General features: G+C 39.4%; 2 protein-coding genes across 5 annotated transcripts in view; both read right to left on the minus strand.

Annotated features, from left to right (window-relative positions):
• fance (FA complementation group E) overlaps positions 1–17831 on the minus strand; it is a 35114-nt gene extending 17283 nt beyond the window's left edge. For 3 of the 4 annotated variants that reach the window (XR_011889093.1, XM_072278568.1, XM_072278570.1), the window contains exons 1-4: positions 17717–17831; positions 10095–10303; positions 7176–7809; positions 1984–2028 (exon numbers count right to left, since the gene is read on the minus strand). Coding sequence is in view for 3 of the 4 variants with exons in the window: in XM_072278568.1 (XP_072134669.1) it covers positions 1984–2028; positions 7176–7809; positions 10095–10303; positions 17717–17731 (903 nt within the window). In the remaining variant the exon portion in view is untranslated. The remainder of the gene's footprint in view (positions 1–1983; positions 2029–7175; positions 7810–10094; positions 10304–17716) is intronic. The other variant, XM_072278569.1, reaches the window with a different exon arrangement.
• Positions 17832–21339: 3508 nt separating this feature from the next.
• LOC140209913 (NADH-cytochrome b5 reductase 1-like) overlaps positions 21340–24157 on the minus strand; it is a 42566-nt gene continuing 39748 nt past the window's right edge. Inside the window, exon 9 of the mRNA XM_072278575.1 lies at positions 21340–22715. Within this exon, the coding sequence (XP_072134676.1) occupies positions 22543–22715 (173 nt within the window). The 3' untranslated portion in view covers positions 21340–22542. The remainder of the gene's footprint in view (positions 22716–24157) is intronic.

Raw genomic sequence — 24157 nt, forward strand, 5'->3', positions numbered from 1 at the left:
ATTAAAAGCAAAATATAGACAGAAACTTAAGTTGAAGAACATATCCAGAGTGGGCTGAAATTAAGGTGAAAGCAAAATCAGTTACCATGATTGCAACAGATACAGCTGCACAGATAAAAACAAATGGAGGTACCCTATACTGATAAGCAAAGAGAAATCTGTTGCAATAGTACATCAATACCTCCTTCCTGAATAACACATTTAATTACAGCGCTTAACTCACATTATTTATTTTATTTCTATCTTCAGGCTGCTACTATTCACACGATCATGGATTTTCCCAGATATTAGGCGAAGCAAAACCAGCCAACATTACATTATTGTTCTGGAATTTGGAATTGGGTCAGCACAGGCACTAACGGACTGGAAAAGCAAGCTGTCAGCTGGTTTAGGAGTGGGTAAGTGGTCTCAGTTCTTGGACAGGCAGCAGCATTTTGAGCTGAGTGTTTTGGTGGGTTGATTCTGATTTTTACAAGTAACCACTTTGTACACTATGGCCACTTATAAAAATAGCACTTACTTAGATATGTTTAACTTGCCTTACTGAAGCTGTTGTGACCAAGAGTTTGTCCTCACAGAAAGCATCAAGCTGGCGTCTGGCACAATCTAAACATGAACGTCACATTTATTTATCTTTCTGGAGCACATGAAGCTGTTGGGAAGTGTGGCTGGTGCTCAGACCACCCCATCTTCTCCTTTGCGATGGCCTGCTCCACCATTTTTGAAAAGATTTGGGTAACTAACAAAGACAACATTACTTCTGAGTCAAGGTGAGCATGTTAAGGGCCATAAAAAATGACCAAAGGGTCCTAAATGTTTACCTTTACAAGGAAATTGTGCAATAATTACACAAGCACAGACCCTCAGTGGAACTGAAGGCACATTGATATCAGACCTGTCAACAATCGCACTTGGAGGCTACAACCAAATCTAAACCTAACTAAGTCCATCATCTCACCTCAACCACCACAGAGCACATGTTCATTGTAACATAATTGTTTTCAGAGAAAAATTACAAATTGTACGAACTTCGTTGTTTCTAGGTGTGCTTGACTGCCTTGTAACGACTTTCGAAAAAATATTGTAAAGATTAAGAGTCGCATAAGTATAACATAGAAATTGCTCACAAATTGCATTGCTCCCACGTGAGTACTCCGCACCTCCAATTTGGCACTGGTCTTCTCAGCAGCTAAGGTACCAGGCAAATATCTGAACAACTTTTGAATGTATGGATCTCCACTTGAATTCTGCATTGTATGATACACTGGAACCCTAAAAATCTGCATGAACTCAATCATTATCCATGCTTCCCCTCTAGACATTGCCTGTGAGAAAGCTACATTCAGACACGTTGTCTATGCGAATGTTAATCCAGGACCACTTCCATAGATCCTTAAAAACCTTTGTGGACACTTGTATAAGCTCTTATAAACATACAACAGTGCAGCAGTTCGGAGAAAACTATAGAATAAAATTATCATTCAGAATAAACATATAATTTCTGATTCAGTAATAAAGTCTCCTTTTGATCTACCATGAGAAAACACAGAAGGCACTAAATTAGATACAGCCTCTGCAGTCATCTGATGCGCAAACAGCACATTAGGAGTTCTGCACAGATTGTCACTGTGGCAACTCTGATCAAACAAGGATAATCTAACATAATGATGTTCTCTAAAGAATATTAATGGTGATACTACAGAGAGATATTTCATTTTCTGAAGAACATCACATTGGTTAACAAACATTAAGCTGCACAGATTGTTGCTGCATGGCGACCTATGAAAAGAGGAGCTATGATTACCAAATAAAATTTTCTAGTCAATACTAATCTTGCAAACGAGAATGAAGATACTTTACGTTGAGGAGTAAAAGTGCTGGTGAAAATAATGAAATAGAGGAGAAAATAATATTTATTGTATGTAATATGAATAATTTTTATATCAAAATTTTAAATTTGTGTATAAAACTTAGAATACTTACATCTGAGTCTGCTTCAAATATATCTCTCAGTGTGGATAACGAATACTGTTAAAGAGAAATAAACATATTTAAAAATAGGCAGGTTCATATGCAGATATCAAATTAGCAAGCTTTTCTTTGTCAAATAATCCATCCAATGCACTTCCTTTCTTTAAATGATGCTTTTCAATTTGGTTTTCAGTAGAGATTCTTAATTTAGAATGAATGACTTATTGACAGAAAGAACATGAGCAGTGATGGTAGGGAGCAAAGGTTTTAGATTTATGGACCATTACAGATGAGAGTGAGGGTGCATGAAGTAGAATCGAGGAGACCTTTACTGCAGCAAGACATCACTCCATTTGTAAGGCAAGTCATAGCAATGAGTTCAGTCACTGAGATGCAGTAGGAAAGAAGGTTTGGAGTCCATTAGGAACTGTATTACATGGTATTATTGAAATTGTCTGGAGTCAAGGGAAAGGGATAATTTATTGACATTAAAGGCTGCATAAAAATAGTATTTGCTGTGAAGTATCAGCACATATTCACAAGAATGAAATAGGCTGGTCAGCCTTTTGAGCCTGTTCAGCTTTTACCTTTCTTGTACCTCAATGTGACCTTCATACTTTACAGAGATATCCATAATGTGCCCTAGTATTCACAATTCTTCTCAGCTTTGCAGAAGGTTAGCCAATGAATACCCATAACTCTCTGATTTGAGAATTCCTAGATTCACTTTTTGAATGAAGAAATTTCTTCTCATTTCAGTCCTTAAGGCTTATTCCAATACTGTGGCAGCATTGTCCCTTTAAGCATTTTGTATGTTTTAGCGAGATCACCCCTTATTTTTCTAAGCAAAGAAGCCATATTATTTCTCCTCATCGAATAACCTCTCCATGGAGGAATTAATCTTTCTTGCTAGTATATCTCCCCTTGGGTGAAAAAACTAAGTTTATTCCCATTATGTTTCACCAAGACCCAAGATTTCCATCAAGATCTCATCATACATCAATTGGAGTATGAGAGTAAAGTCTGCAGGATCATTTGCTTTGCTCAGTGGTGCAGTAGTTACAGCTGGTGTCTCACAACTCCAGCAATTCCACTTTTAATCCTGACCCCTCCCCCACCCCCCAGGTGATATCTGTTTGCCTGTGCTCTGGTTCCTTGTCTTATTCCAGACAAGTGATGGTAGGTTCACTGGCTCTTTAATAGCTGGGCGGGTGGATTGGCAAGAGCTGACCACCCATAAGGAACAGTTATTGGGAAGTAAGCGGGGAAATGAGGCTGATGTGAATATGTTGAGAACTGGCATAGAATCAATATGGGAAAATGACCTTTTATATTGTAAGAAAATATTAATATATTTGCTTGGTATGCTTGAAAACAGAAAATCACAGGTCTCTTAGAATACTAGCATCACAGTTTCTCACCATAAAAATAGCCTGTTTTCCTGTTTCCCTTCCAGGATAGACAATCTTTGAAGCCTCTTTGACTTTCTAATACTTAGTGATCCAGCAATGTCTGTACTTCTTCATTCATGATTGATACAGGTTGTGAGTAACAGGGGCCCCAAGTACTGATCTGTTCCAGTCAGAAGGACGTCAACCAGAAAGTGGCTCATTTATTCCCATAGTCCGCTTTCCCTCTCTGCTAACTGATTGAATATACAAACACTTGTATTAGGAATAAATGTCTTAGCTCTGCCAATATGCACTGCCTTTTAAAAACATCATGGCTTGCTTCATTGTAATCTCAACTTTGCATTCCTTACCCATTTCCTGAACTAACAGAACCTTCTCGAAGTCTAGGGCATTTTGGAAAGTTACCACTGAATCAGCATCAACTATCTCACCAGCTATTCTCTTCTAACCACTGATGATGAAGGCCCATCAGGGACTTGTCAGCCTACAACTCCAAACATTTGCTCAGAACCAATTCTGTCTTCCTTATTAATTTTTTTTAACCATTCTTTGTTATCAGATTCAGAATGTCAATGTGAGGTTAAATAGAAGAATTGTTCAAAGGTAAATTTTTCAACCCACCCACCAAAGGAAAAGAAAAATATTACCCTGTTTCATGACAATAGATGGAACCCTAAGCCCAAGCCAGAAAGAGAGCAGAGGCAAGTTCAGAGAAAGAAGAATCTGAGGCATCAAGATGTTCTAACTTACAGGGTAAGTAATGGTGATGACAGGGATTCAATCAGCAAAAGTGCTCAGACTGAAAGAAATCTGTGCTACGGACTCGGATGACATAGCATAAGGCAGAATATGAAACCTCTCACTTGCTCAAAGAACACTAGAGCATAGGAATTATTAGCTAGAACATGCAAATGACCTCTCTTCCCTGGAACAGTGCCATTTATATTCTCATAAACAGAGAGAATGGGTCCTCCTTTAGTAGCTCATTAAAAAGTGAATCTGTTAGTAACACAATGCTCTACCAGGCTTCAGTAAGGCATCACTTAATGTACTCACACCTTCAGGTAGACTGAATCACTGCACCAAAACAATACCAAGGTAACTGAGAAGGGAAGGAACTCAGCTAGAACTGTTTGACTTGCCCATCTTTCGTCTCTGCATCACAACTCTTTTACTGTTCCTTCCTGTTAGAGTACTAACTTAAAGGACACTTAAAGGATTGACGGTGGATATGCAATGGCAAGCATTTAAAGGTTGCATGGATGAACTACAACAATTGTTCATCCCAGTTTGGCAAAAGAATAAATCAAGGAAGGTAGTGCACCCGTGGCTGACAAGAGAAATTAGGGATAGTATCAATTCCAAAGAAGAAGCATACAAATTAGCCAGAGAAAGTGGCTCACCTGAGGACTGGGAGAAATTCAGAGTTCAGCAGAGGAGGACAAAGGGCTTAATTAGGAAGGGGAAAAAAGATTATGAGAGAAAACTGGCAGGGAACATAAAAACGGACTGTAAAAGCTTTTATAGATATGTAAAAAGGAAAAAACTGGTAAAGACAAATGTAGGTCCCCTGCAGACAGAAACAAGTGAATTGATTATGGGGAGCAAGGACATGGCAGACCAACTGAATAATTACTTTGGTTCTGTCTTCACTAAGGAGGACATAAATAATCTTCCAGAAATAGTAGGGGACAGAGGGTCCAGTGAGATGGAGGAACTGAGCGAAATACATGTTAGTAGGGAAGTGGTGTTAGGTAAATTGAAGGGATTGAAGGCAGATAAATCCCCAGGGCCAGATGGTCTACATCCTAGAGTGCTTAAGGAAGTAGCCCAAGAAATAGTGGATGCATTAGTGATAGTTTTTCAAAACTCATTAGATTCTGGACTAGTTCCTGAGGATTGGAGGGTGGCTAATGTAACCCCACTTTTTAAAAAAGGAGGGAGAGAGAAACCAGGGAATTATAGACCGGTTAGCCTAACGTCGGTGGTGGGGAAACTGCTGGAGTCAGTTATCAAGGATGTGATAACAGCACATTTGGAAAGCGGTGAAATGATCGGACAAAGTCAGCATGGATTTGTGAAAGGAAAATCATGTCTGACGAATCTCATACAATTTTTTGAAGATGTAACTAGTAGAGTGGATAGGGGAGAACCAGTGGATGTGGTATATTTGGATTTTCAAAAGGCTTTTGACAAGGTCCCACACAGGAGATTAGTGTGCAAACTTAAAGCATATGGTATTGGGGGTAAGGTATTGGTGTGGGTGGAGAATTGGTTAGCAGACAGGAAGCAAAGAGTGGGAATAAACGGGACCTCTTCAGAATGGCAGGCGGTGACTAGTGGGGTACCGCAAGGCTCAGTGCTGGGACCCCAGTTGTTTACAATATATATTAATGACTTGGATGAGGGAATTAAATGCAGCATCTCCAAGTTTGCGGATGACACGAAGCTGGGTGGCGGTGTTGGCTGTGAGGAGGATGCTAAGAGGATGCAGGGTGACTTGGATAGGTTGGGTGAGTGGGCAAATTCATGGCAGATGCAATTTAATGTGGATAAATGTGAAGTTATCCACTTTGGTGGCAAAAATAGGAAAACAGATTATTATCTGAATGGTGGCCGATTAGGAAAAGGGGAGGCGCAACGAGACCTGGGTGTCATTATACACCAGTCATTGAAAGTGGGCATGCAGGTACAGCAGGCGGTGAAAAAGGTGAATGGTATGCTGGCATTTATAGTGAGAGGATTCGAGTACAGGAGCAGGGAGGTACTACTGCAGTTGTACAAGGCCTTGGTGAGACCACACCTGGAGTATTGTGTGCAGTTTTGGTCCCCTAATCTGAGGAAAGACATCCTTGCCATAGAGGGAGTACAAAGAAGGTTCACCAGATTGATTCCTGGGATGGCAGGACTTTCATATGAAGAAAGACTGCATGAACTGGGCTTGTACTCGTTGGAATTTAGAAGATTGAGGGGGGATCTGATTGAAATGTATAAAATCCTAAAGGGATTGGACAGGCTAGATGCAGGAAGATTGTTCCCGATGTTGGGGAAGTCCAGAATGAGGGACCACAGTTTGAGGATAGAGGGGAAGCCTTTTAGGACCGAGATTAGGAAAAACTTCTTCACACAGAGAGTGGTGAATCTGTGGAATTCTCTGCCACAGGAAACAGTTGAGGCCAGTTCATTGGCTATATTTAAGAGGGAGTTAGATATGGCCCTTGTGGCTACGGGGGTCAGGGGGTATGGAGGGAAGGCTGGGGCGGGGTTCTGAGTTGGATAATCAGCCATGATCATAATAAATGGCGGTGCAGGCTCGAAGGGCCGAATGGCCTACTCCTGCACCTATTTTCTATGTTTCTATGTTTCTAACTTTAGTTTGTCAAGGAGAATCGTACACATTTCTCAACACTTCGGAATGTCAATTCCAGTATTTAATAAACTAATTTTATTAATACCAGAGTAATTATATACAGACCAATGAAGTTTTAACCTAAACTGCAAGAGTGAATATAATTGGTAAATGTCTGTAATTTCACAGCAGGCTCCCAGTATTAACCCACGTAAGTGCCAGCTACTGCAGGAAATTTGCATTCAAACCTGCAAGTATTGAATTTGCTGAGAAATTTAGTTTGTTAATCAATCAGTATGCTTCAATCCTGCATTCTTTTTCCAAGCAAGTTCGACCTTGTGGATGTGAATCAAACAAGCAAGAAGTGAATGTGAGCAGCAGCCTCCATTCAATAAAATATGGATTAATGGCTTCAGTCAAATATGAATACATTTTATTCATACCTTTATATGTTCAGGCAAGTCAACGTTTTGCTCTGTTTTCAGAAAGGTTTTCTGTTCTACCTCATCAATGTCCATTTTGTTTTGTGCGTGTGTAGGAGTAAGATCCGTGCATGCAGTTCCATCCTGGTTCTCACTGGCAATAAAAGGTTCCACACAGACAACATCCTGGGCTCGTTTTATTTTCTTTGTTACATTTTGCTCATCATCTTCCAAAAGTGATCCATCTTTTACAACACCTTTCCGTTTTTTAGAGTTCTGTGTTAATGCGGCAATGTCTTCTGTACCTTCAGATGATTTATCATTGCTGACATTTTGTTGACTGCAGTACCAACCCAACCTTTTATCAGCACTTGAAGAACCTTCAGAATTTCCAACTAGTTCTTGACAGAGATATTTCAATTGTCTCTGAAAACTGTTTGAATGTGAATTAGACTTCAAATAACAAAGTCTACCTTCTAAGTCCTGCTCCAAGATGTCAATTAATTTCTGTATCCAAAGATCAGTATCCAAGTTTTTCTTTAACTCTGAGATGAGATGATGCAGACAGTCTTTAGGTACATAGCTACTGGCCAGGTGAAGAAAAGTTAAGAGGTTTCTTCTGACCAGTACTGGTAAAAGGTAAAATAATGGCTTTCTAAAGGATGGAAAAATGATACGATGAGTAAACAGTTGATAGCATACTGCTTTCACAATTTTTCTCGCATATATTGTATCCCAAAGTGAATTGTGGCTAGTATCACACTTCTGCAGGGACAGTGGAAATCTAGAGCATCACATTCATCACAAATTATTTGTATTGCATTTAATTAACTATCCAATGAACAGCTAATTCACCAAAATTAGGTAAGTAGAGATTGCAGGAAAAAAATCTTTCATTTTTGAAATTGCTATTCAAGTATAAGAATCCAACTTGAACAGGGATAATTTCAGTATGAACTGAATTGAGACCATCTAAATCTAGATCAAATTTCAGCATAAAATGGAGACGCGAGTAGCTTTATTATGCTTTCACTTCACAGAAAGTGAAATTATGAGAATATCAAGCACTTGGATTAAAACGGTATTCACATGGTTGGACACTTCACTCGTTCTCTAAGTCCCAGGAGATGTTAAGACATACGAATCAAGAGTTCATTCCTGATCAGAGTCAAGTTTATAGAATCAGTGATTGAAGTATACAACAATTTCAGCATTTTCAGGGTAAGGCTTGGGACAAAGGAAGCTATCGTGCACTCATACCAACTCTATGCAGGGATGGGTTTAACCAGTAAGATACTGCCACTTACTGTCCAAACTCAACTATGAACAATTGGGAAAATACCAGAAATGAAGGTCTTATGCAGGCAATCTTTACAAGGGGAAAGAATTCATTTCCTTGTTTCTAATAGGCCAGAATTAACTAAAGAGGTTTTGCGTATCAGGACAGAGAAGTGCCTTAATATTCCTTGTTACACTGCCCTGAATGACAGGTTAATTGTTTGAATGATTCCCACATATGGCAATGTACATTCTAAACTGCTCCTCAGAAGTAATAAAAAAATATGATCATGGTCAGGATAAAAATTGGGATGGGTGAGGCCAAAAGTACAAAGACAAAAGTTCTGGGAAAACGTAGAAAGTAACAAAACAAAATCACTATCAGAAAGATTTATTGTGAAATTATCAAATTCAAGAGGAAAACATCACCAAGAAATTTAATATACCCCAATATTTTATCAACTGAAGATGCCCAAAATATGTTAACTTTTGCCCAAATATGTGGCTTAGAGATTCACAAACCATTTTTCTGTGGCCACTTCTCACCACTTCAAACAGATGTATGCATTTTTTCCTCGATACCCACCCTGCTGTCACGTTCTCTACTATTCAATCATAGAAAAGTACAGTGCAGAAACAAGCCTTTCAGCCCATCTATTCTGTGTCAAGCTGTTTAAACTGCCTATTCCCATTAATGTGCACCAGGACCATAGCCCTCCATACCCCTACCATCCATGTATCCATCCAAACTTCTCTTAAACATTGAAATTGAGCTTGCATGCACCACTTGTGTTGGCAGCTCAATCCACACACTCACGAACTTCTGAGTGAAGGAGTTTCCCTTAGTGTTCCCTTTAAACTTTTTACCTTGCACCCTTAACCTATGACCTCTTGTTGTAGTCCCAGCCAACTTCAGTGGAAAAAGCTTGCTTACATTTCCTCTATCTATATCCCTCATAATTTTGTATACCTCTATCAAATCTCCTCTCAATCTTCTACATTCCAAGGAATAAAGTCCTAAACTATTCAATCTTTCCTTATAACTCAGGATCTCCAGATCCAGCAACATCCTTGTAAAATTTCTCTGTACTTTCAATCTTATTCACATTTTTCCCATAGGTACATGAGCGAACTGCACAGAATACTCCAAATTAAGCCTCACCAATGTCTTATAGAACTTCAACATAACATTCCAACTCTTGTACTTAATACTTAGATTTATGAAGGTCAATGTGCTAAAAGCTCTCTTTATGACCCTATAAATATGTATAATGTATTTTACTTTACATGCTTGCCTCCCAGTTTGAAAATATGACAAGTGATTAAGAGAGATACGCAGAAAATAACATGATACTTAAATCAAGATGTCAAAAAGGAACCTGCATTTATAGACCACCTATCCCAACTTGAGGACATCCAAAGCACTTTTGGTGAGCACTGTCATAATCTAGGCAAACCGGGGATCTATTTGCACACAGATGTTTTTTTTTGTGGCTTGAGCCTTCTCCGAATGAAGACACTTTTCCTCGTCTCAAAGCTAAAATCTTACCCAGATTCCTGTTCCAGACAAATGTCAGCCAGAGGGAAACATCATCCTTGGATTCAGCCTGTAGTACTATGTCAGAATTTTGTATGTGAATTAATAATCATAAAGGTTCTTACAGATTTAGCTTCTGCTCATTCCCTTCCAAAAATGGTTCAGGTCGGCACAGTGTCTCTGAGAAGATTCTCCAATGAAGAGGCTGTTTTGACTGCATACGCTGCAGAATATGAAATGCCTTGGCAGCTCCCGACGTGCCCAGGGTTACTGCATGAAGCAAAATTTTAAACGGCTTTTGAAACTGTTCCATAAGCTCTTTGCAGTTCATACTCTTTGGAAGAAATGACAAAAAAAAATTCAGCATTAAGTACCTAAATTACAATATTTTACACATAACGTTTCACATACAAAGCAATAATTTTATGTACATCCTTTCTCAGATTATTGTCTCCTCAATTCTCTCTCTCTCGTTCCATATGTCTTTAATCTGTGCCTATTACTTACTTGGAGTACTATGTACAGTTCTGATCACATTATAGGAAGGAAAGAGTGCAGAAGAGATTGACCAGGATGTTGACAGGATTGGTTTTAGTTATGGGGAGATTGGATAGACTGGGTTTGAATTCCTGAAGTGAAGGAATCTTAGATAGGGTAGATGGTCCAATTTTCCCTCCATTGCAGGTAACAAAAACACAAGGACATAGGTGAAGGAAAGGAGGAGTTTATTTATTTATTTATTTATTCTTTACAGAGATTGGTTGATACCCAGAATGCGCCACTCCAAGACCAAGTAGAATGAGATACAATCACTATGTTTAAAACATTCAGACAGGAACTTGAAGAGGCAAGGCATTGAAAGGTACATTCCTAATGCCAGTCAATGGGCTGGCATGGATGCTGTGGACTAAAGGGATCGTTCCTATGTTGTACAACCCCATCACTAGTTTTATCACTACCCAGTCTTCGGAAAAGGCAGACATTCCTTAGTTCTGTCACTCATTCTCCTCCATTTGCCCTTCTTTATTATTCATTCTATTTATCCCACATTTTCCGATCTCTCTGTTTCGTATGTTATGGCTCTAACTCCAGCTTTGCTAACTTGCATTTTCTTTCTCTATATCCAGTCGTCTTTGCATTCTGTGTTTTCTTTTGTGATCTTCTTCAATTCCAACTCGTCTTCATCAAACACTTTCTTGCCCACCAAGCCAAGTATTTATTGACCACTATTAATTGTGATGGCAAACCCCAACCCTGAATTTCTGTAGAAACATTCCCCCCTCCCCATCTCCTGTCCTCTCCACTTGAAAACCTGAATAGAATCTGCAGTATTCACCTGATGTTTTTGTCAGTAGATCGCAATCTCTGAGTGCTCTATGACTGGGTTAGTGGGTGCTAATGTGTGATTTCTAGGCTGATGGAGAAGAACTTATCATACAAGAGTAAGAGCATCTTACTTGGTTGCCACCATCACTCAAGATGTACAGTACAACAGCACTGAACTCTCAGGCTTTGTTCTCACCAGCTTAAGGATATGTTGGATATAATGTGATATAGATTTCCTCCCGCATTCCAAAGAAGTTAAGTGTGTCCAGGACGGATCCCTGTCACAGTATGTTGACAGGCCAACTAGGGGGAATGCCATACCAGATCTAGTATTAGGTAACAAACTGGGTCGGGTCACAGATCTCTCAGTGGGTGAGCATCTGGGAGACAGCGACCACCACTCCCTGGCCTTCAGCATTATCATGGAAAAGGATAGAATCAGAGAGGACAGGAAAATTTTAATTGGGGAAGGGCAAATTATGAGGCTATAAGGCTAGAACTTGCGGGTGTGAATTGGGATGATGTTTTTGCAGGGAAATGTACTATGGACATGGTCGGTGTTTAGAGATCTCTTGCAGGATGTTAGGGATAAATTTATCCCGGTGAGGAAGATAAAGAATAGTAGGGTGAAGGAACCATGGGTGACAAGTGAAGTGGAAAATCTAGTCAGGTGGAAGAAGGCAGCATACATGAGGTTTTGGAAGCAAGGATCAGATGGGTCTCTTAAGGAATATAGGGTAGCTAGAAAGGAGCTTAAGAAGGGGCTGAGAAGAGCAAGAAGGGGCATGAGAAGGCCTTGGCAAGTAGGGTAAAGAACCCCAAGGTATTCTTCGATTATGTGAAGAACAAAAGGATGACAGGAGTGAAGGTAGGACCGATTGGAGATAAAGGTGGGAAGATGTGCCTGGAGGCTGTGGAAGTGAGCGAGGTCCTCAATGAATACTTCTCTTCAGTATTCACCAATCAGAGGGAACTTAATGATGGTGAGGACAATATGAGTGAGGTTGATGTTCTGGAGCATGTTGATATTAAGGGAGAGGAGGTGTTGGAGTTGTTAAAATACATTAGGACAGATAAGTCCCCGGGGCCTGACGGAATATTCCCCAGGCTGCTCCGCAAGGCGAGGGAAGAGATTGCTGAGCCTCTGGCTAGGATCTTTATGTCCTCGTTGTCTACGGGAATGGTACCGGAGGATTGGAGGGAGGCGAATGTTGTCCCCTTGTTCAAAAAAGGTAGTAGGGATAGTCCGGGTAATTATAGACTAGTGAGCCTTACGTCTGTGGTGGGAAAGCTGTTGGAAAAGATTCTTAGAGATAGGATCTATGGGCATTTAGAGAATCATGGTCTGATCAGGGACAGTCAGCATGGCTTTGGGAAGGGCAGATCGTGTCTAGCAAGCCTGATAGAGTTCTTTGAGGAGGTGACCAGGTAATTGGCTTGCCTGCAGAAGGCAGAGGGTCGTGGTGGAGGGAGTACATTCAGATTGGAGGGTCGTGACTAGTGGTGTCCCACAAGGATCGGTTCTGGGACCTCTACTTTTCGTGATTTTTATTAACGACCTGGATGTGGGGGTAGAAGGGTGGGTCAGCAAGTTTGCAGACGACACAAAGGTTGGTGGTGTTGTAGATAGTGTAGAGGATTGTCAAGGATTGCAGAGGGACATTGATAGGTTGCAGAAGTGGGCTGAGAAGTGGTAGATGGAGTTCAACCCAGAGAAGTGTGAGGTGGCACACTTTGGAAGGACAAACTCCAAGGCAGAGTACAAAGTAAATGGCAGGAAACTTGGCAGTGTGGAGGAGCAGAGGGATCTGGGGGTACATGTCCACAGATCTCTGAAAGTTGCCTCACAGGTAGATAGGGTAGTTAAGAAAGCTTATGGGGTGTTAGCTTTCATAAGTTGAAGGATAGAGTTTAAGAGTCGCAAGGTAATGATGCAGCTCTATAAAACTCTGGTTAGGCTACACTTGGAGTACTGTGTCCATTTCTGGTCGCCTCACTATAGGAAGGATGTGGAAGCATTGGACAGGGTACAGAGGAGATTTACCAGGATGCTGCATGGTTTAGAATATGGATTATGATCAGAGATTAAGGGAGCTAGGGCTTTACTCTTTGGAGAGAAGGAGGGTGGGAGGAAACATGATAGAGGTATACAAGACATTAAGAGGAATAGATAGAGTGGATAGCCAGCGCCTCTTCCCCAGGGCACCACTGCTCAATACAAGGGGACATGGCTTTAAGGTAAGGGGTGGGAAGTTCAGGGGGGCTATTAGGGGAAGATTTTTTACTCAGAGAGTGGTTGGTGCGTGGAATACACTGCCTGAGTCAGTGGTGGAGGCAGATACTCTAGTGAAATTTAAGAAACTACTAGACAGGTATATGAACTTTAAGGATTCTGCATGGATTGGATTGATGATATACAGAGTGGCCACTTTATTAGGTACAACTGTATACCTGCTTGTTAATGCAAATATCTAATTAGCCAATCATGTGGCAGCAACTCAATGCCTAAAAGCATGCAGACATGGTCAAAAAGTTCAGTTGCTATTCAGACTAAATATCAGAAAGAGGAAGAAATGTGACCTAAGTGACTTTAACTATGGAATAATTGTTGGTGCCAATCGGGTGGTTTGAGCAAGAATGCTGATCTCCTGAGATTTTCATGCACAACAGTCTCTAGAATTTACAGAGAATGGTGTGAGAAACTAAACAACATCCAATGAGTGGCAGTTCTGTTTGTGAAAATGCCTTGTTCTAGTTAATGAGAGAGGTCAGAGGAGAATGAGTAAGTGGTTCAAGATGACAGGAAGATGACAGTAATTCAAATAGCCACGAATAACAACAGTGATGTGCAGAAGAGTATCTCTGAATACACGTTAAACGTGAAGTGGATAAGCTACAGCAGCAGAAGACCATGATGAATACTATGAAGTATGATTTACGATGCGCAATGAAAGACAGGAACTGCAAATTCAAAGCAATGACAAATAATTGCAAAAGTTATTCAAATATATTTAAAGCTACAAATAAAATTTCTTTTTTATTACAGTAATAACAATTTTCATCAATAATTTTAGTGTGTACATTAGTAGTCCAACATTGCTTTTACACCTGTCAATGAGATGAATGGGCTTGGAACAGTGATATCAGCTTCTACACATCAACCTCACTCAGGAGTCTCAGATCCCCATGTGCAGTAATTTACAGTCTCTTTTGTTGCTTTGAAAGAAGTTGGGCGACTGCATGAAACCACGCTCCACTAAATGATGGAAAGGTATTAAAGAGCATCTTGGCCTTTTTCCACAGTGCACAATGGTGTTCTGAGATTTCTTTCTGCAAACAGAAGTCTTGATGTGAATTTTTTTTGAACCTCAGCTTCAGCTCAGAGTCATTATGTAGTGAGATCAGCTCTTCCTCCACCCTTCCCGTTAATTCCTCATTACCAGCATTCAGGAATGGATTTATTACCTAGTCTGGAATTTGAATCAAGAGAAGATCCTGAAATCCCTCTGACATGTCTTTATGCAGGTGAGCACAGTTTACTTGGAAGATCTTGGAAGACCTGGTACTCTCTCTTTCAACTCAAAGAGGCTCAGGAATTGGAAAAGGTCATCATTGTTGTACATACATAGGGTTAACTTAGACAGAAATATGGAGACAACTGATGTAAGATTCACATTATTTCCTTGCAATTGAAGACTGATTTCATAAAATGTTTGCAAATAACTCTGACAAATAAGCAATGTCATGCCTAACGTTCTTGAGCTGATGAGCTGATGAACTGAATGAAACATTCGAGTCTTCAAAGAATTTTATGATAGTTTCAAAAAGCGTAGAAAAGCATCTCAGGCAGTTTCTTCTTGAGAGCCATCTGACTTCTGAGCACAACAACAGTTTGAATGCTTTCAAGCTGTTCATCATTCTCAATACAAAACTGTGAAATAGTTGAGAATTGAGAACATGGAACTCTTATTTTATTTATTTAAAGCTGTGATACAGTATTTAATGATTTGTACAGCAGATCACTTGGGTTTTTGGTGACAAGTTATTGTCTGTGAATTAGACAATGAATGGTAAATATGTTAGGTACAGCTTCTATCAAGTAATAAGCCCCATGGTGGCATCCTGTCATTGATGATGCCCCATAGGTTGGTGAGTGGAATGTCCTTCTCTTTGAAAAATTGCTCAACAACCTGAATATTGAGTCCCCCTTGCAAATTATAAATCTTCCACATTCTCAGACATTTCATCTATTTGTCTTTGAACAGAGTTGCCGCCAAGCGGAATTGCTTTAATTATTTTGGCTGGTGACCTATGCAAAACTGTATTCAGAACCTCCTTTACTGCTGAAAGAATCAGTTCTTCTCTAATTGTAGGGGACTTAGCAATGAAATGTTGTATGAAGCACACAGACCATTACTGTTTTGTTATGAAGTGCTGGCAAACATGCTTTGAAGTGTTTTTCCATTCCCCTTAAGTTGTCACACAGTGACTAAAAATAAGCCAAATTCTTGTTTTCTTTATCAGAGTGTAATCTCTTTAAATGTTCAAGGAATGTGGACGGTTTCATTGCCTCATTTGAAAAAATACTTTTTGATACACAGACATATTGGTTGTTGTTGATAGTTTGGTGCTGGTATAAATCCACATTTCAGATACTCCACGCTATACTCTTAACACTTATTTTTCATTTAGTCTGCTTCTGCCATTTTTGTTATGGTTAAGTCCAATCTCAAGTGCTGCGATCAATAAAGGGAAAACCCGATTCTCTACCTGAAGGTACACAAAGTGGGGCAGCAATATCTCAGTTTAGCCATGAGCTAGAGAAGTATGGCCAAGACCATTCAAAAGGGCAGATTCTGAACATTACCTGATTGAATTCCATATCCTAATTCCAGGAATTGCATCATTGCGTGATTAAAGTATGGATATCGTACGAGCTAACACTGTACTACAGTAGTGAACAGCAATAATGCATGGGCCAGACCTGGAAATAATGCAATTTCTTCAGTCCAGATTTCTCATGATATGCCAGATGCAGGGTGTCACTTGAAACTTTTCAAAAACTATAACACACTTCGAGCAAAGTCTAAGAGGCCAGTGGGTTAGCAAGAGATGAAATGATTACGTAATCACTGTAATCAATTATGAGGCACCAAAGATCAAATGCTTATAATAAGCAATTTATTTCTAAAATTAAGCCTGTGATACCTCGGCTGCCTCCCTCTTGCTAATGAGCACTGCTCCCTCAGAAACTCCCACTGTCCCTGGGGTGGGGGGAGGGCACAATATTGCCCACTTTGGGAACCACTAGAATACAGGCAATTAAGAGGATCATCCCTTATATGAATGTGCAGGATTGTGTAAACTGAAAGGATTAGTTTAGCTGAGCATTTGATTACAAATTGAATTAGTCCAGTACAACATTGTGGGCCAAAGGGCCGAATCTTATCCTAACATGTTCTATATTCTAAAAAAAGTCATGTAGGCTCCAGCAGAAGAGCAGACTTCACAGGATGTAAGAATGCCAAGTGTCTGTATTGATTCAGACATAGAATTTTCGCTGGATTGATGTCAACATTTGGCGGGTCTAGTCTGGACCAATGTTGCCCCTCAGACCCGTCGACATTTCCATCTCTGCCACAACACACACAAAATACTGGAGGAACACAGAAGGCCAGGGAGCATCTAAGAAAAAGAGTACAGTCAACGCTTCGGGCGGGAACTTCGGCTGTTTATTCTTTTCCTAGATGCTGCCTGGCCTGCTGAGTTCCTCTGGCGTTTTGTCTGTGTTGCTTGGATTTCCAACCTCTGCAGATTTTCTCTTGTTTCTGTCACCACAATACCTTCTTGCTCAACAGGCCTGGGGTTCTCTGTCTGGTTTTGATCTGCCAGATAGATCACAGTTGCCACCCCACGTAAATACACAGTTTTACTGCGCTTTCTCGCCTCACACCGGGGTAAATATCTGGCCCTCTCATCCATAGCTGAGGTAAATATTTGGTTTTCTCAGAGCTACGGCTAAACACGCTCAACCTCTGCTCCACCCCGTCTCTCTCACTGCTATCCAAGTAAGTAACAGCCTCTCACCCGCACCCGGGTAACTAGCCGGCTCTCTCACCCTCGCCTGAGGTAAATATCTACTCCACGTAACGGCCCTTCTCACTCCCACTCCGGGTAAATAACATGCCCTCTTACATCCACCCCGGGTTGGTATTTGTCCGGTAACTAACCGACCACCCAGCCCCTCTACGGGTAAATGTCCGCCCCTCACCCACGTCCCGCGTACGCACAGTCTACCCGAGGTTCGGGTTAACTCCGTCGCCATTTCTTTATCAGAGAAATACCCCGGCCGGAGCCACTGCCCTTTCCCCGCAAACCCCGGCCCAGCCACCCCCAACCCCAACCCGTTTGCAGCACCAACCTCACTTGTGCTCATTCGCCGCCACTCAGTTCAAACACTGCCGCTCACTTCCGGAGCGTCAGGCGGGAGACGGAGAGAGCTGCCGTTTACGGAAAGTTCCTCCAGGCGCTATCATCACCGCAGTATCTTGTTGCCAAAACCTCAGTTCCTCAGCGCTACGCTTTCATTTGCGCCCCCCCCCCCACCCCCGTCCTTTGTGTGATAGGCAGCGCCCCATGTAGATAGAAAATTATGTAATTTTCCTGCAATATTTATTGAAATGCTGGACTTTCCCATGGAACAAATATGTTTCATATATGTGAGGGAACTTATCACTGCAGCCAAGACCAGTGTTTATTATTATTTCGAATTCAAAGTCGTTTATTGTCGCATGGGCAAGTGCTATGAAAAACTGGAGCAGGAAGCAGGCACGTTATGCCGTGTAAACAACATTGATTGCCCTTAACTTGATGATACTGTAATGAGATAGCTTATTCAAATCGTCCCTATGATAATTGGAATTATAGGATGGGGCCTTACTGAGGGCCTCCGTCGGCCAGAGCTGACCACGTCCTAGCTGTCTAGATACGCGAGCCTGGGTAGTGCGATATGGGGAGCAAGCTGTTGCCCATGTAGCAAGCTCCCCCTCTCCACGCATCTGATGAACCCAAAGGAATGTCAGAGGCCGATGTAGTTTGGTACCAGCAGCGTCACAGGAGTTGCCAGTCCACATTGAACTCAATGTAGCACTCCCTTAGAGACTCCAGCTGTGGATTTTTTTCTTGGGGCTTATTCCCGAAAGTGGGTATAGCGGTAAGCCAGCAGAGTTTGAGATGAGAGTTTTTCTTCTGCTAGATGGGACCTTAGTAATTTACACAAAATGGCTAATAGATAACGAAAGGGAACCTGCAGGCACTTAAGAATATTTGCAATATACAAAACATTTGTTTCAGTTGCACCTGTTGACCTTATTGTAGAACTTGTTTTGTGAAATTGCTTTGTTAAATGGTCACAAAATGTTGGAGGTGGTACATGTCATAGCTATGTGATTGATGGAGATGATGCAAATGAGATAGGCTGTTTTGGCCCAGAAGGCATTTAAGCTCATGTTGGAAATGCACTCAACCACCATTAAGATGACATGCCCCAGAGAAGATGGAAGTGATTTCCTTTCAATATGATTTGTAGGTTATGGAACTTGACAGGATAAATTTATTCAATCCAAAAAATTTACAAAATTGAAACCATATTCGTATTGTATTTTTAATTAATGGATTTATCATTTGTTTATTCAATTTAGTAAGTGCAAAGGGAAGCACAGCCCATAAGATAGAAGCCAGTGAAAACCCCTGTACAGACTCACACTCAAGGTTCATCCATCATGGACATTGAGTTACATCCAACTCTTGTCCAAAACGTTAAATGTCAAATATTAATTGCCCAATAATAAAATCTAAGATTCGGCAAGGCCAAACCACCTTCCTTTTTTGATTTCTGTAAATATTTCTTAATTAACCTAGGATTTCAATTCTGCCATATATATGAAGAAATTTTAGAATCAATAATATCAAAAAAAGATTTTGGGATAAAAATTGATACCGCCTGAAATAGATACAGAAATTTAGGTAAAATAATCATCTTAATAGCATTAATTCGACCAATCAAGGATAAGGACAATGGGGACAATTTAGTAAGCAGTTGTTTAACATGATCAATTAAAGGTAAAAAAAAATTAACTTGAAATAAATCCTTATGCTTCTTAGTAATTTTAACACCCAAATAAATAAAATAATCAGTAACCAATCTGGAGGAACATTGTATCATTTCTTAATGTATGCATCATTAAATGACAATAAATGAGGACTGAGTGTCCTCATAATCTAATCTAAATAGTGATTGTCTATAAATTAAGCCTTGCATATTTAATGGGAAAAACACACTCTTATTAAGATTCAATTTATAACCAGAAAAACTACTAAACTGTAGTGGTATTACTGCAGGAATGGATTTCTCTGGGTTAGAGATATATAGTAACAGGTCATCTGCGTATAGTGATACTTTATGTGTCCCATTCCCATAAATAATGCTATATATATTGGGTGAATCACGAATAGCGATTACCAAGGGCCCCAGGGCAATATCAAATAGTAAAGGGCTCAAAGGACAGCCCTGTCTAGTACCTCGGAAAAGCCTAAAAAAGGGGGATCTCTGATTATTGGTGAATACAGAAGCTAAAGGTGTATGATATATCAATTGGATCCAAGATATAACTTTTGGGCTAAAATTAAATTTCTCAAGTATATTAAATAAATATTCCCATTTAAGTCTATCAAACGCCTTCTCGGCGTCAAGCGAAATAACAAATTCTGGAGTCTTAGATGAAGTAGTGTATACAATGTTCATTAACCTCCTAACATTAAAATGTGAATAACGATTTTTAATAAATCCTGTCTGATCCTCGGAGACGATTTGTGGCAATACCTTCTCCAATCTAATTGAAAATATTTTGGAAAGAATTTTAGAATCCACATTCAAGAAAGATATAGGTCTGTATGATGCACATTCAGTGGGTCATCGTCTAGCTGGCATGTAGCAAACAATATCAATATCTTACTGCATGCAGCAATAGATTGCTTCATCATGCAATGATCAGTTCTTTTTCTCATAGCAATCATCTGCAACCATCCTTATGATAAAAGCAATGTAATTGATGAAGCAGGTGAAGATGAGGTCATTCCACAACCATGAACTACAGTACTTAAATGAATTTCCAACCATAATCATCTTTCCTGAAGATGGAGGATTAGTGAGGAGTTCCTCTTTCCTGCACTGGATTATTGGGGTATGTTGCTTTAATAAGGGTTTTAGTGAAGCAGGAAACTTGACCTTTCCCTTCAATTGTGCATTTACTTTCTTGCAACTTTAGAACAGAAAATAACTGAAGTTCATTCAGCTTGAGTGGCAGACCTTCTATCTCATTTTATAACTCCATTCTCTTTCGGGGTCCTGCATTTATAAATCTGCCTCATTCTTAAACTTCTTAATTAAGTTATCATTCACAGTTTTCTGTAATCAAAAATTCTATCGGTTCAGCACTCCTTGAAGAGATTTCATATCAGTCCTAAATATCCTGAGCACATATTGGGTTCCTTGTTTTAGGAACCCAACGCTCAACAACCTTAATCACAGGAGAAATTTCTTTCCATCTCTAATAGCTTAGTCAGAATTCTGTACATTTCAAAGTTTTTACATTATTCTGAGCTCTGTTTAGGCCTAGTCAACCCTGTCTCTTAATACAAAAATTGTATTGAGGAAAATCTTTAATACACTCGAAAAACAGGAGTCATTTTCATGCATAAAGGATAGCAAAATTGAACATGGCACTCCAGATGTGGTTTCAAGATCCTGTAAGTTGCAGCAAAATATTCTTGCTCTTGTGCTCAAATCTTCTGCAATAAAGGCAAACATACCATTTGACTTAGTAACAGCTTGCTCTACTTTTAAGTTTGCTTTCAGTGATTCAGGTATTCAAGGATTCAGGTCTCTTTGTACACCCTCCATTGAAAAACTGCTTAAACATTAGTGTTTGTGTTAAAAACATTGTTCATGTAAAATTAAAGATTCAAGACATTAAAATGCATACATTTCAATGAAAGAACTTTACTTAATATCACACATTTCAAAATCAAAATCAGTGATCAGCACAATTTACTGCAAGAGTCTTTAGAACAAATTTTATTATTCATAGACCTCAATAATGACTGATGTATAGCTTGTCTTGCTAATACAGTTTAAAATACAATTCGTAAGCAAATTTCATTTTAAACAGACTCTGCTGCTGTCAGTTAGAACAGACAACCAAGTTTATAGTTACACATTTAAAAACTGAACCTTACAACGGGTGTAAACTAGATCAGATCAAAACTGTGGACTTTCAAGTAATAGACCAAAATTTAAGTAAATAACAAGACAGTCACTTAAGGCACATGTATTCTAAATGGAGTACTATGTGGTCACTGAAAGTACTGGTTAAACAGACATTAGGCAGCAAAACCATGAAATATTAAAGACCTAATGCCAAGCCTGCTAAACGCAAAGATTAAAGATTAAACCATTTGCCACAATTGTACCACAGCCATTCAGCATTGCCAACAATATTGTTTAGTACTTACATTATAATCCCTGCTAAATTTCCATATTAAACATAAACAGTATCCCCTTAATTCACCCAGAAATCTTTGGTTTTCCAAGATTATTTCTGAGCAAACTGGTTGTGCTCAATGTTAGAGGCCAGAGCCCTTTTGCTCAATCTTAAACCAGGAGGCATTCATTCCTTTGAACTATCAGACCCAAAAAATTTGCATGAGCAGAAAAATAAAAGGATTAAAGTTTCATTGCATACCTTAAACATAATAGGTCATAACATTGGGTGGTGAAGCTCATACATTCTTTGGCGTTAACAGTAATGGTAGACACCAATAAGTACAAATTACAAGAAAACAATTTCAAGAAAGTAATGCATCTACCCACATGTCACTGTCCTGATATTTCTTTTTAAAGACTGGGACAGATTTTTACTGAGTGTTATATATTCAAAATTTTTTTAGTACAATGAGAACAAGTTCAAACACTGACTTGCATATTAAACAGATTTCAAACAGATTAACAAATCACACCATATTTTGTAGCTGAATATGTAGAGATACATTGCCATGAATATTTGCATTTCATGTAACCTGCATTAAAAAAAGCTCATGTTTAATTGCTATTGACAAATGCCACACAGGCTGAAGTGCAATTTCTATTTTTACTTTCCCCTTTACCAAACAAAATGCGAATATTGGCACTTAGTATGTAAAACGCATTCCTTGTGAATATCCAAGTTTGTCTAAGTTGGGGTTGCATGCAAATTGAATCATGGGAGGTGGGCCACACATGAGAATCAATACGTCATCAGCAGGTGCTGGAAGGTGTTCTTTAATCATATCAGAATTCACAAAACCTTCACTATAATCCCAGCCTAAAATAAAAACAAACATGAAACAAACCCATGAGTGATTTCATAAAACTTGCATCACAACATTCGGTGTGAAATGTTTGAACCACTATGTAGAAATGCATTTGTCAGGATGCTGCTTAACATTGAAACAAGGTCAACTAGACTCGGTATTAAGCTTCTGGATATCAGAGAAATTAGAAACAAGAGAAAATCTGCAGGTGCTGGAAATCCAAGCAACACAAACACATAATGCTGGAGGAACACAGCAAGGCCAGACAGCATCTACGGAAGAGTACAGTCAATGTTTTGGGCCGAAACCCTTCAGCACCTACAGAAGGTCAGCTTAAGGGTCTCGGCCTAAAATGCCAATGGTACTCCTTGAGATTCATGAAACTGAACTCATCTAAATTCCTTAGTTGTAGCAGTTATAATTCGCTGTGTATAGCAACTTCAAGCTTAGTTGTTTTAAGTACAATATTTTTGTTAATCTTAATTTAACACCATTTCAAAATAAAAGTAATTATTTTCATGTATTCACATTGCCCAATGCAAAACATTCTATGGAAAGTTTGGAGACGAGATTCTACAAATGCTGGAATTTCAGAGTAACAAAAAGTGCTGGAGGAACTCAGCAGGTCAGGCAGTATTATGAAAAGGAAACAGTCAAAGTTTTGTGCCGAGATCCTTGGTCCTGATGAAGGGCCTTGGCTCAAAATGTTGACTATTTACTCTTTTCCATAGATACTGCCTGACCTGCTGAGTTCCTCCAGCATTTGTTTGTGTTACTATGGAAGTTTGGATTCTACACAAATTTCAACATAGAAGACAACTTTCAATTTCTTTGAAAACTATTTATTCAAATTTCTCACTTTTCAACTGTTCATCCAACTTAACACCACTGATTAAAGCTTTATAGCTTAAATTTACGTTAACTTGAAAATTCAAAGTTCAAAATCAATTATCAATGTATGTTACCATATACAGGTCGAGTACACCTTAACCATAATGCTTGGGGCTAGAAGTGTTTCAGATTTTGGAATACATGTTGTGATTGCCATCATTTCAGGCTCTGAATCTGTATGCTGTAAGAAGTCTTACACTTGTTCATCACACATGTACTTAATAGCAAAAATTACATACCATTAATATAATGATATATGTGTGCAGGGTAACAAAAGCAGCATCGGGAGAATACCTCCACTTTTTCAGTCTCCACTTACTATGCCATGTTTTGATTCAAACATTACAGTACACTATTTGTATTTTACTTTTCCTAGGCTTTATGTAAGGTATAACAACAAAAGATTGAATTTAATTACAGGTAAGTGTATAGGTAAACTGAAATAAAATCATTCTATTTTTAACAAAAATGACACTGGTCATGTTATACAAACATGGGAATTTTAGGTGGATATGAAATGTGTTTTGTATTTAACAAAAAAGTGATCTTCACTTCTAAAAGG

The sequence above is a fragment of the Mobula birostris genome, chromosome 14 (assembly GCF_030028105.1).
Source record: "Mobula birostris isolate sMobBir1 chromosome 14, sMobBir1.hap1, whole genome shotgun sequence".
NCBI classification, from domain to species: domain Eukaryota; kingdom Metazoa; phylum Chordata; class Chondrichthyes; order Myliobatiformes; family Myliobatidae; genus Mobula; species Mobula birostris.